Here is a 13258-nt window from a genome sequence, read left to right as displayed (position 1 = left end):
GGTTGGCTGCATTTCCCTGATACTTGCTAATCCTGCCAGGTCATGTCACCTTTTGAATCCATTTTGCATTGTTGCCATTGTGGTTTTGCTAATTGAGACTGGAGTTTGCTTGCTGTGAACAGATTCAAGTGAGAGCTCCACCAGTATGGCCCTGGACTCTGCATGTGTTCCTCAAAGCAAAGTTTCCCAAGAGTGTGCTTTGTTATGGCACACCCAGCTGTGATCTGAGGCTGCAGTGGATCCTTTCTAACATGATCCATCGTCCCAAAGCTGCAGGCCAGGTGGCTGGAAGGCATCTGAGTTGTCAGTCACATTCTTAGCTTAACCAGTCACATGCTTAGTTGTCAGTGGACTAAGTTTCAGAGACTTGAATGGATTCCCTCATTTCTCCCATAATGCATCTGTGTAGAACAGGAAGAAGAACTCTCTACTGCTGTTCTTTTCTGTGGTTTCATCAAGATACTACACTGTATCCATGTCCCCGAATTTTTATTTTGTTCCTTCCCTTACCCTGTTTTACAACAAATCCTTTCACTATGAATTTATTGTTTTTACTTAGTAAATATATATTGTGCTCTGTTGTTTTTAAAGACTACAAAGTGCTGAGGGGTGTGTGTGTGTGTGTGTGTGTGTGTGTGTGTGTGTGTGTGACAATTTGACCAAAATTGTGGAGAATCAGGGTAAGGCTCATCAGTAACGTTAAGGGAAATACACACACACACCAGCTTTCCCCACTATTTGAGCACTAATGTAGATAGTAACTAAACCTGATCGTGTGCACACACACATTTTATTCCTCTGTGCATCCAGAAGTCCTATTATTATTATTAACAACATTAGCTTTTGTCCCTGCTCTCCAAATTCACACATGCATCCACCTTCTTGAATTCAGAGCTTTCCCATTGCAATCCTTTTCAGAATACAGTGGACGCTTGGGTTGTGAACGTGATCTGTGCTGGAGGCACGTTCGCAACCCGCAGTGTCCGCATCCCGCAGCACAGTGCCGCGTCTGCGCACGTGCAGGTTGTGATTTGGTGTTTCTGTGCATGTGCAAAGCACAATTTAGTACTTCTGTGCATGCACGAGTGCCGAAACCTGGAAGTAACCCAATCCGGTACTTCCAGGTTTTGGCATGTCTGTATCCCGAAATGCGCAACCTGAAGCATCTGTAACCCGAGGTATGGCTGTATACACTTACAGAGCTTTGCACAAGGCTTGAAATTCAGGTACCACACTGAACCACATCAGGGGTGAGTGGGGAAAGGCTTCCAAGGGGCGGTTGGGAGCTCAAAGTGGGCTCCTGGTTGCTCCTTTGCTGCAGCAAGATGCACTCCCAGCTGCCCATCTTCTGAGCCTGTTGATACCTCCCTTTAGCCTGTGGATAGTGCTGGTTTGGCTGAGTCACGTACTGACACTCAGAGAATGGGTTTGCTACTAGTATGCAAGATAATACATAGCACTTATTCCATAAGCCATGTGCTCCATAGTTAATAGGTGAAGGGGGAATCACAGTTCCATTGTCTTTGATTTATCCAGTCTCCTCTGTCCGTACTAAAATCAAGTCTTCTAATTGCCGTGCCCAAACCCTCAAGGTGTATCAGGTTGCTAAGGCAGATCAGCTGAGAGGAAGACCCTCTTTTGCACCCAGCGGGGCTTTAAAAATATATATACCTATATCAAGCCACCGAATTTAAGGGGCAGGTCTGGGGAATAGGTGGAAATGGAAGAGAGTATAAAGGAAAGGAGAGGGGAATGAGCCTCCAGCTGTTAGTTGCTGGAGTGAGATCATATTGAACTAAACCGCAGTGTAAACTTTATTAAAGGTCACACTAATGAATGGCTTAATTCTAGAATTATAAATTAACTCATGTGGCTTTTCCTTTGTGAACAACTGTGCTTTTCTGGAGCTAACCAGCTCTCTAACATACACACAGTGTGTTGAGCTGATATGGTTATACTGCCACCTGCTGATTAATGTCACTATTTACATCTCAGAACTGCTCCAGAGATGGATGTGCAGAGAGATAAGCTTACTGAACGTGAAGGGAGTGGGGAGTGTGCCCAAGTACATTGCCTTGTGTGAAAATTGCATACATGTTTGTTCACTTCAGCTTCCAAAAGGAAGAAAAGCTTTCAAAACTACTGTCAGGAGCCACAAAGATAAGTCCTTGCCGAAGACCACCTAGGCTGGGATGAGCTCTGAAGCAGTGGACTCAATGGAGGCAGATCCATTCAGGCAAATCAGGCACTGCCCCAGCCACCTTAATCTACGCTAAACCAATCCCCACCAGCCTGCCTCCTTACAACCAATCAGGAGATGGTTCTGTCTCTCATAGGCTCTGGCTCCACCTACTGTTGGTCTCCCTGCCTTACACCCCATCAGTTCCATGGAGCAACAGCCACCACTGAGTAGACTTCCTAACCCACACTACAGCACCTCCTAGTGTTGGATGGTGGTGGCACAAGGGTTAAATCCCTGCTTCTCATTCCTCAAGTGATCAGCCCAAGATCTACTGTAAGCTTGAACCTGAGCACGCAGAGCTGCTGACTTCAACACAATTAAGTTTTAAGACGGGACCACAGCTCATAGACATAGTACATGTTTTGCATGCGGAAGATCTCAGATTCAGTCCTGAGCATCACTAGGCTGGCTGAAAGGAGAGATAGCCCACTGCCAGAATGTGGTCCCCTCAAAAACACAAAAACATTCCCCTTCCCTGCTTTGGGATCTGAACTGCAAAGACAGCAGGGGATTGACTATCATCAGCCCTTTTACAAAGGAACCAAAATGACATTTTTCAGGATTAACAAGGAAACCACAAGCTATTTAAAGGCACAGTGTAGTATCCAACGAAATTCTACTCAGAATAGTCCCACTGAAATTAAGGAACCTAAGTTAATAATGTTCATTAACTTCAGTGGCTCTACTCTGAGTAGGACTAGCATCAGATACAACCCCTTAGATTGTACTCACCTGGGTACTGCCTGAGACAGCATCAAATGGCCAATGCCAATACACACACACCCAGGCTGGGATGGGGGATGGGGGATAAATTCAGTGAAGTTTACATTTAAACACAAAGCTATCAAATTCATACTTTATAAAACAATCCCCTCCCCCCAAAAAACAGCTTCCTTCAAATTCTGCACATCTCCACATTTTGCAATGCAGTTACCCAGCAAGTAACGTGCATAAAAATGCATATACCTTGGTTTTTGAACGCCTTGGTACTTGAACATTTTGGCTCCCAAATGCAGAAAACCCAGAAGTAAGTGTTCCGGTTTTCAAACATTTTTTGAAAGCTGAACGTCCAATGCAGTTGTCGGCTATTGTTTCCGGGGTGCCTGCACCAATCGGAAGCTGCGCCTTGGTTTTCGAACGTTTCAGAAGTCGAACAGACTTCCGGAACGGATTACGTTCGAGAACCAAAGTACTACTGTACAATGGTTAGTGTGCATCAAAACGCACATATTAATGAAAATAGCAACAAAAAATGTGTACACTGATTCAAATTGCATGCAAAAATAGGTTTATTGGAGAAAATTCACACCAAAATACTGTCAAATTTTATTTTAAAAAATCCACAAATTGCTGCTGAAATGTGGAGAGCTCAATTTAAAATGGGAGGGAAATGGGAAACTGAGAGAACCAAAATTGACAGATCCATCCAACCCTAATCCCAGGCCAGGTTATAGTGTATCCAGGGCCAACCGCAGCTGGTGCAGAAAATTCCACAAGCCCCTCTCCCTACTCCCTGGCAGTAAGATAGTGTTGAATTAAATAACTAACAATTTCCAGCCCTTTCGTGACCCTCAAAATTAGCAGCCTAGAGATCTCTCTCTGCATATGCACACACAATGCAGGTTCCAAATTTCCTTACCCCTATCCTTTTAAACTGAGAGGCCAGGACTGCAGTGCAACTGGAAATTCAGCCCACAGAGAGGCCACATTGCCCATTTTGGCTGGTGTGTTCTCTTTTCTCCCCCCGCCCCAGATTTAATACTTTTGACGCATGTATTTATTCTATTGAATCAATTGATGCTACCAGCATATTTTTTTTCACCTCCGAGCAAAACAAAAAAACAGGTGCCTTAATTTATTGCATTAAATAACTGTATCAAAGACTTTCTGACAGATCAAGAGAAACTGCTGCAGGGGAAGGATTTCTGCCACCATTTGCCAAGCTTTTTTTAAAAAAAAAGGAAAAGAAAGGAAAAGAAAAGCTAGACGCCAAGCAACAATCAGGACTGTATTGTAGATTTAGAATTGTGATTAGCCTCTGCATTCAGCAGCGGTAATTCCACCAGAAGCCCCAGACTTCAGTGGCAAAGAGAAAAATGGGAATGCTGAAGAGAAGAGATCAATATCTAGAGGAGATAAAAGGCAACAGAGAAATTGGCTGATAACTATTCAGATCTCGTGCATCCCACCTTCCTGAAAGAAGGGTAATTAAAGCCATATTCTAATTAACTTGTACTTTGCCCCCAATCAGAAGCATCCTTTGCAGAAAAACTAATGAGGCTGGGAGAATGGGTTCTTCCTTGTGGATCCGTCTGTCTAAGTAAAATAGAAAGCAGTCTTTAATTTGGGGCAGGAGAGGAGGGAAATGAGACAAAAGCTCTCTGAATAGTTGGGTGCTAAAGACTTCAGACCCCTCAACTGGTGCAGGTGAGAATTGGTGACCCCCTGCAAAAGCTCAGAGCCAAACCATACCTGCTCTGCAAATATGTGCATATAAAACTTCAATTAGGAAGGGGTGGTTTTGAGCAGAGGAGTTGCGCTACTGAGCTTCTGCTACAACCCAGATCTAAGAGGAGGAGGAGAAAGAGATTTGCTGACAGCATCTGGATGATTCCATCCTCCTTTCTACCCTGCTCCCTGTCCAAACTGCCAAAAATGCTGGATATGGGGGTGAGAGGGAAGAAGGCATTTCACAACCAGCAGTGCCATTGAGGTATCTGACAACGTTCCTGCTGCCGCAGGCTGAAAGACAAACCCAGATTAATTCCATGGATGGGTGCTTCAACAGTATTTGCTAATCTGCCTCTCCTGTTTGCAGATGGACAGGAGCGAGTTCCAGCAGGATTCGGTCCTCAAGCAGCTGGAAGTGCTCAAGGAGGAAGAGAAGGAGTTTCAGAATTTGAAGGTAATTGACTACAGCAGGGGTGGGAAACATGTGGCCCTGGAAATGGTCCTGGACTTCAGTTCCCATCAGTGTGGACACAGTGCCCAGAGTTGATGGGACTTGTAGTCCAGACAACATCTGTAAGGCCACAGGGGCTCCTTTCCTGGGCAACAGGATACTTACTACTTTACTCATGCAGGCAACAATGCTACCTTGGGGTTAACAGATCCAGGGATTCCTTAGTCACCTGTATCTGGCAAGCGGTAAGGAAAACAAGTCAAGTCTGGTTTAAGCCAATGAAGCACCACTAGAATCAACATCAATACAATAAGCTCAAGTAATTATCACAGCAGGTAGCCATGTTTCTTCATTATACCATGAGAGGCTGGTAACCACCAGCGCTGCCACCTTTTACAAAGCAATTAAAGTGAAATTTGGGGCAATACACACAGCCAGACTCAATCATATTGAGAACATGGGTGAGAGTGCAGCCCAGAGGAGTTCAGCATGTGATGGCATCATCCTGTGGTTACATCAACAGCCCCCCCAGTTTAGTATTCAAATCGGTAGTTACTGCAACGCTCAAATGCCTCCAGCGGCAGCTTGGGGAACAATGTGCCAAACTCAATGTAGATCTGCTAAAACCATGTAATGCAAAACTCATTGTAGATAAGATATACTAAAACATAGGCAGGGAACCGATTATTGTTGTTGGGATACTGCCGGGAAGACAGGGGCATCAGGCAGGCCCCCAACTGGCTCCAGCCACCGGCCAGCAGCCAGTCTTCCTTGGAACAGCATCAATCAGCGACACGAGCCTCAGATACGTTTAGAGACCCGTGCACGCTCTATCAGCAGAGTGTGTAAATCTTCTCACAGAGAAATGTGTAAGCATAATGTACAGCATTTTATTCAGCATAGTTCAAGAACAAAGGAAAACATATTTGCTTCCCTTCGTCTCCAGCAAAACAGCAGTAACCCAAAAGCTATATACAAACAGAAGTTCCCAGCAGACTGTACTGGAAGTAAACAGGCATGTGACACAACAGTCATGCCTGTTCCCTTTTAAGGTGGAATGGAACTATATCCTAACAATTATCTGCCACCACCATCCCTGCAGGCCAAGTGTGACAGTTGGGTGGGGCCACTTGCACCTGATGCCACAATGATATCTGATGTCCTTTCTTCCCTGCCCGCATGATTTGAAATACAGGCGGTGACCATTTCCCTCTTCCGGGTCCAAAAGTACCTGCGTGTCGGTGATCACATGTCATTTGGACACTCCTAAAATGGCTCCTACTTGTACTACTATTTAAGAATTTGCACCTGAATTTCCTTCCCCTCCCACTTCCCTTGCTGTCCTTTTCCCCTTGTATGTTGTGTTTTTTAGATTGCAAGTCCGCAGGCCAGGAACTGCCTTGTTTAAATTTATTGTGTGTAAGCCACTCTGGCTGAATGCTGGGGTAAAAAAATAGTCATACCTTGGATCTCAAATGCCTTGACTCCCGAATGATCGAAACCCGGAAGTGAGTGTTCCAATTTTCGAACGTTCTTTTGGAAGCTGAACGTCCGACGGGGCTCCCGATTGAGTGCAGGAGCTTCCTGCAGCCAATCAGAAGCCGCACTTTGGTTTCCGAATGTTTTGGAAGTCAAACGGACTTGCGGAATAGATTCCGTTCGACTTCCAAGGTATGACTGTACTCTTTAAAAAAGGCGCAGCCAACAGTATAAACTGTTAAGTTGTGGGTGAACATATCAGACAACACAGCGATTCTTCAAACAGCTCTTGTTTATCCACAGGCCAGAACAGAACTGAACTGAAGGGTTCAGTCAGCCTGCTTATATAGAGCTCCAGTACAACGTAACTGTAACAATTTTCTAAAACTATCCAATCACTGAACGTCACTTTCGATCCCTTATTTGCATAACTATCTACAGTATCCCCTGCTGGCCCAGGGTGAGAACTTCAGTACATAACATAAACCAAGAAGTCTAAAACACAAAACACGCACCCTGAGCCAAGAAATAACTCTCCCCCCCCCCCATTTCTTCCAGGATCCCACTAATGGTTATTACAGTGTGAACACCTTCAAGGACCACCACTCCACTCCCACCATCTCCCTCTCAGGCTGCCAGCCGGACCTGAGACCAGCCAACAAGCAGCGCGTGCCCACGGGCATGTCCTTCACCAACATCTACACGACCCTGAGCGGGCAGAACCGCCTCTATGACTACAGCCAGCGCTTCGTCTTGGGCATGGGCAGCAGCTCCATCGAGCTGTGCGAGCGGGAATTCCAGCGGGGCTCCATGAGCGACAGCAGCTCCTTCCTGGACACGCAGTGCGACAGCAGCGTCAGCAGCAGCGGCAAGCAGGACGGCTACGTACAGTTCGACAAGGCCAGCAAGGCCTCGGCCTCCTCTTCCCACCACTCCCAGTCCTCCTCTCAAAACTCAGACCCCTCCCGGCCCCTGCAGAGGAGAATGCAGACCCATGTGTGAGGAGGATGGGACTGGGACATGGAAGCGGTGGTGGGGAGGAGGAGGAGGAGGAGGAAGAGGAGCAGCAGGCTGGGACGTTGGAAGAAGGCAAGCTCCCCTCCCAGCCTGAAACCCAGCCCTGCCGCCAGCCGGGGTGGAGGAGCCTCCTGAGGTCGGCAGGTTCTGGGTGGGTGGAGGTTGTTTTGTGGTTTTATTTGCATTCTAGTGACTTTTTCTTTATAAGGCCTCAAGGCACTTTCTCCCCTCTTCCTCACTTAAGAGGAGAAACTGCAGCCCAACACACAAGGCGACGGGAGCTAGGACTAGGAGTCTGTGTTGCAGGTAAAATAGTCCATACAAAGAGACACGTATCTTCCCCTCCTGGATCTGTTGACCCTACTGAGCAGGTGGGGAGAACCTACGGCAGCTGAACCCAAACTAATTTTAAGCACAACAAAGTCTGTTTTCTTCCTGCAGCAGACTGGGCTTAGGGGGCCATGGGAGCGACGGAAGGCCCAAAGACAGGCAACTCGTTTGATTATCTGTAGGTCGGAACAAAACCCATAAGCTTCGTTGGTTGCTTTTCCATATGTGTAACAACGGCATCCTCTTTCAGGGAAAGGGTTGGGGTTCTAGACTCAACACCACAGGAGAACCACAGGAGAACCCTCTTTCATTCCATAAAATATGAGCTCTTCTGGCTGCAGGATGTTTTGAGACAACACATGGTCTTCCTGTTGACCAGCAATTTTGTATTTCCTGATTCCTCTGAAGATTACCTCTCCCATTTTCACTTGATGGGGAGAGACATACATGCTACCTGTCAAGTCCTCTGTTCTTGGTTACTTCACAAAGAGAGGGTGACCAATGCTCCTGGTGTCTTTCCCCTCCGCTTCCTCCATGACATCACTTCCTGACTGGACATTTTGGAGATGGCACACCTTCAAAGCTGTCAAGTATGGCAGCCTACTGCCCTTCCTGCCGCTTAGCCCCATTTGCAAACTGCAATCACACAAAAAAATTGTCTTCAAGCAACCTCAAAGAGTTTGGCTTACTTTTAAGGAAGTTCCGTAGATGGGGGAGAGGAACAGTCATTAGTGTAACTTAGTGTGCACTGACTGCTTAATTCTGGTCGTCTTTTTTTTTTTACTTTCTTTTTGTTTGGTGTTGAGTGTTCATAATATTACAGTGTGTCTTTGGACTATAAAAGTAAAACAAAACCTGGAGTTGAAAACTTTTAAAGTGTGGATTCTCAGCAGAACACACAGACAGACAGACAGACACACAGACAGACACGCACAACAGGAACGCTCTGGTCTGGATCAGCTGCAGAGGAACTGTTGGTGGACAGAGGACTGAGCTCATAATCTGAGTGACGTGTGACAATCACAGAGAAGGCCCTTCCCGTGGGGGCTACTGCGAGTGAACATAGAGCATTTTCTTACTGCTGCTTGTGTATTTCCTCCCCCCGCCCTATTCTCTTACCCCCTCCCCCCCAATAGCACAACTGGAAAATTAATACAAGAGTTGTTACAAGTGCCTTTGCAGTGAATTCATTTGAAAGCTTGTCAGACAGAAGGTCTCCATTGCGAAAGAGAAATCACATACACCTTTTCGGGTGAAGGGTACCTACAGAATGCCCCACGATCTCAGGGCTCTTCCAGATACCCTATTCACTGAACATTCATTCTGATTTGTTTGCACAGGGGTTAAGGTGACATTGCATCAAAGCAAGCGTTGTCCGACACTTTCCTATACATTTCACCATCACTCGCCTCAATGCAAAAAGTCCAATCTTTGGGGGAAGTTGGTTTGCTGCACAAGGACTCCCAACCAACCATAACTGTACAACCTGAATTTACCAGTATGTGATTGTATCCCACCCCAACAAGGGCAAGTCTGGAAGTGCCCTCCATTCAATGCCAAGTAGTGGCTAGGTCAGGGGTCACAAACTTTTTCAGCCGTGGGCCGGTCCACTGTCCCTCAGACCTTGTGCGGGGTCAGACTATATTTTTCAGGGGGAGGGGGAATGAACGAATTCCTAAGCCCCACAAATAACCCAGAGATGCATTTTAAATAGAAGCACACATTCTACTCATGAAAAAAAAGCTGATTCCCAGACCGTCCATGGGCCGGATTTAGAAGGCTATTGGGCCGGATCCAGCCCTCAGGCCTTAGTTTGCCTACCCATGGGCTAGGTGATCAAAATGTACCAGAAGTATTATTATTATAAAATTAATTTTATGGAATTGTAGAGTCAGAAGGGACCCTGAGGATCATCTAGTCCAGCCCCTTGCAATTGCAGTTGTCCCATACAGGGATTGATCCTGCAACCTTGGCATTATCAGTACCACCCGGTAACCAACTGTTGCCTAATACAAAATGTTTCTAGACGACTTACACACACAGTTATAAAATGACCATCGGGTATAGTAGCAAAACAATGATCCCCAAATATCTATCACTGAAACTGCAGTAAGCGTGACAATATTCACTCAGAACCAACCGGGAGATGAGAAAAGGCCACCCAAAGACCTGCAAAACAAGGCCCATAAATCTGCTTTAACTAGCTACACTGTAGCAGCCAAAAATAAAAATCAGCAACCCAACATTACTAATAATGCTAGCAAAGATGTACTGGCACTCCTTGTAGGGGCTCTCCCAACCCCCCAAACCCAGAAAAATACCCACCTGGCTTCTGGGAGGTTCTGGCCTTCTCAGGCCAGCGGGTAACACTCAAACAGCAGGTCTTCCTGCTGGGATTCTCCTCAATGGCAATGCATCAGCAAACACAGAGCAGGATCCAGGTGGGGTAAAAGAGTCACACCTGTGCCTCTCTGCTGCATTCTTTCACCCAGGTGGGTGACTATGGGGGAATCAGATGCATAATACTGACCTCTTTCCTAGCAGCTGTTCACTGAGGGTTTTAGCCTTTTAACAATTTATTTGTGTACAATTTTCACATAATGTGCAGCAGACAAGGAAGTGTGTCTTGGTTTTATGAGAACCCTGTCTGGTACAGGAAAGCTAAATAATCATTATCATCACTTTGGAAAACAGATTGGTCCACAAACTGCGTCATAGAATCATAGAATCATAGAATCATAGAGTTGGAAGAGACCACAAGGGCCATCGAGTCCAACCCCCTGCCAAGCAGGAAACACCATCAGAGCACTCCTGACATATGGTTGTCAAGCCTCTGCTTAAAGACCTCCAAAGTAGGAGACTCCACCACACTCCTTGGCAGCAAATTCCACTGTCAAACAGCTCTTACTGTCAGGAAGTTCTTCCAAGACATGGACGTCTACAAACATCCAAACTGGAGTGACTGATGGTTGACTTCCTCTTGATGGAAGGGTGCAGGGTGTGAGCATGGGATAACATATTTGTTAATGTCTGGAAGAACAGCATATATAGAGAGAAGGGATGGGGACAGTGGCCTGACCTAGCACATCACATTTCGCTGATTATCACCATGTGTATCATGAAATACTATTTTCTTCCCTGTTGCCCAGTATGCTGTGCTCTTTCTTTAGAGGCCACTTTTGGACTGCCAGAAACAGCAGAGATTTGCATGAAATTTGCATGTGCTAATTTATACATATAGACGCAAGTTTAGAAATAGAAATGTAGTACATCCCACCATAGAAGGGAACAAGACTTTAAACAGGTGACCTGTGTGTCTTCTCAGCCTGCTATTTTGATTGAGGGCAAATCCGAGGCCCCTTCATTATCTTTAATCCAGACATGAGCTGGACAGCCCTTCAAATAGGACTGTCCTCTGACAGCCTTTTCAACATAGGACACAGTCACCTTTTACTGCTTACACAGATAACATGGGAAGCAGTTGAGGAGCTTTTGGGGAGGGTGGGTGTCTCAGCAAAAAGAAAGAAAGAAAGAAAAAATGCAGCCTGCATAAATAACAAAGGGTTTCTTCCTTTCATTATTTTTTTGAAATTAGGGACCAAGAAGATGCATGTTCGCTTTTTGCAGCAGATGCATACCCTCACAGCCTGCCAGGGCAAAGCTGTACTGATGCATAGCAACCCCTAAATGTTGGGGACCCAGTGTGGCCAAAGCAGTGGGGCAGTGAGTGATGCAACTTTACTCTTTAGACTTACTGGTCATACGGAGGGCAGGTGCATCCACCATGCAGCTCAGAGAGTGGTGCACAAAGCGGTTCCCCATCCTCATTTCACCCTCACACCAACCCTGTGAGGTAGGTTAGACATAAAGGGCAATTTACTTCACTTCAAAATGCGATAAGCCAGCCCTCATCTGCTGTGTTTCAAGACCTGCTTGCTCTTTCTGTGAGTAAGGGTCAGGCCTAGACTTCTGCCCCAAAGTCCTGCCCTGACAGCACTGCTGGATCAGTGGGAGACGAAAACTGAAGGGAAGTAAACAGAAAGGACAGCCCTGTTGAGTAGACCACGGCTGCTGTTATTTGTACCAGGCCTACCCTGAAGTTCCATATTGCTCGCCACTCTTTGGGGCTGAGCTACAGATTTCAGTTTCATTATCTTTTGGAAAGGACTCTGACAGAGCCCAAAGGGACTCACCAGGCCTGGCCCCAGCCACAGACTTGGTCCACACAGCCGTTCCAGCAGTGTAGGACTCAACAGACATCTTGCTGCTCTTTGACTATGGCAGGGGCAGCCCGTAGAATGCCCTTCAGATGTTGTGGACTGTAACTCACATCATCCCTGACCTTTGGCCACACTGGCTGGGGCTGATGGGAGCCACAGTTCACAACATCTGGAGGGCACCATGTGAATTCCTGTTGGTCCACACTGGAAGCAACTTTTGGCATGCAAGGTGTGCAAAAGTGTAAATGTTTGGCATGTGAAATGTGCTCTACCATTAAACTACAGCCCCGCCCTTACCTAATGCACATTGCCATGAGAAAAGTACAACGAGGATTCTAGATCAAATTCAAGGGCACAATAAAGACAAGTGTAAGGTTCCGCACTTAGGCAGGAATAACCAGCTGCACAAATATAAGATGGGGGATACCTGGCTTGCCATAAGTACATGTGAAAAGAATCTAGGCGTCTTAGCAGACCACAAGCTGAAAATGAAAAATGTGTTCTGCAGCAACAATAAAAAGCGAATGCTATTTTAGGCTGCATCAACAGAAGTAAATGACCCCTGGATGGTTAGGTCCAGTCAAAGGCGACTATGGGGCGTGGTACTCATCTCGCTTCTGGCCGAAGGAGCTGGCGTTTGTCCACAGAGAGCTTTCCAGGTTATGTGGCCAGCATGACTAAACCGCTTCTGGCACAATGGAACACCATGACGGAAGCCAGAGCGCATGGAAACGCTGTTTACTTTCCCGCTGCAGTGGTACCTATGTATCTACTCGCACTGGTATGCTTTCGAAACTGCTAGGTTTGCAGAAGCTGGGACAGTGCAAAGGAAGCTCAAACTGCCAACGTTCCGATTGGCAAGCCCAAGAGGCTCAGTGGTTTAGACCACAGCACCACCCGCGTTCCTGCCAATAGAAGTACAGTATCTTGATCAAGAGAAGTAATAGTCCCTCTCTATTCTGCCTTGGTCAGACCAAACCTGGAGTACTGTGTCCAGTTCTGGGCACCACAGTCTATAAAGGATATTGACAGGCTGGAAGGTGTGCAGAGGAAGGGGACCAAGGTTAT

General features: G+C 46.3%; 1 protein-coding gene across 3 annotated transcripts in view; it reads left to right on the top strand.

Moving 5' to 3' along the window:
* KIRREL3 (kirre like nephrin family adhesion molecule 3) overlaps positions 1 to 9143 on the top strand; it is a 761553-nt gene extending 752410 nt beyond the window's left edge. For all 3 annotated transcript variants that reach the window (XM_081171663.1, XM_081171662.1, XM_081171664.1), the window contains 2 exons: positions 5061 to 5147; positions 7182 to 9143. In XM_081171663.1, coding sequence (XP_081027789.1) covers positions 5061 to 5147; positions 7182 to 7625 — 531 coding nt within the window. In that variant the 3' untranslated portion in view covers positions 7626 to 9143. The remainder of the gene's footprint in view (positions 1 to 5060; positions 5148 to 7181) is intronic.
* Positions 9144 to 13258: the final 4115 nt, after the last annotated feature.

Source organism: Podarcis bocagei (assembly GCF_964188305.1).
Source record: "Podarcis bocagei genome assembly, chromosome: 15".
NCBI classification, from domain to species: domain Eukaryota; kingdom Metazoa; phylum Chordata; class Lepidosauria; order Squamata; family Lacertidae; genus Podarcis; species Podarcis bocagei.
The sequence above is the reverse complement of the archived record's forward strand: the minus strand, read 5'-3'. Positions and strand labels throughout refer to the sequence as shown.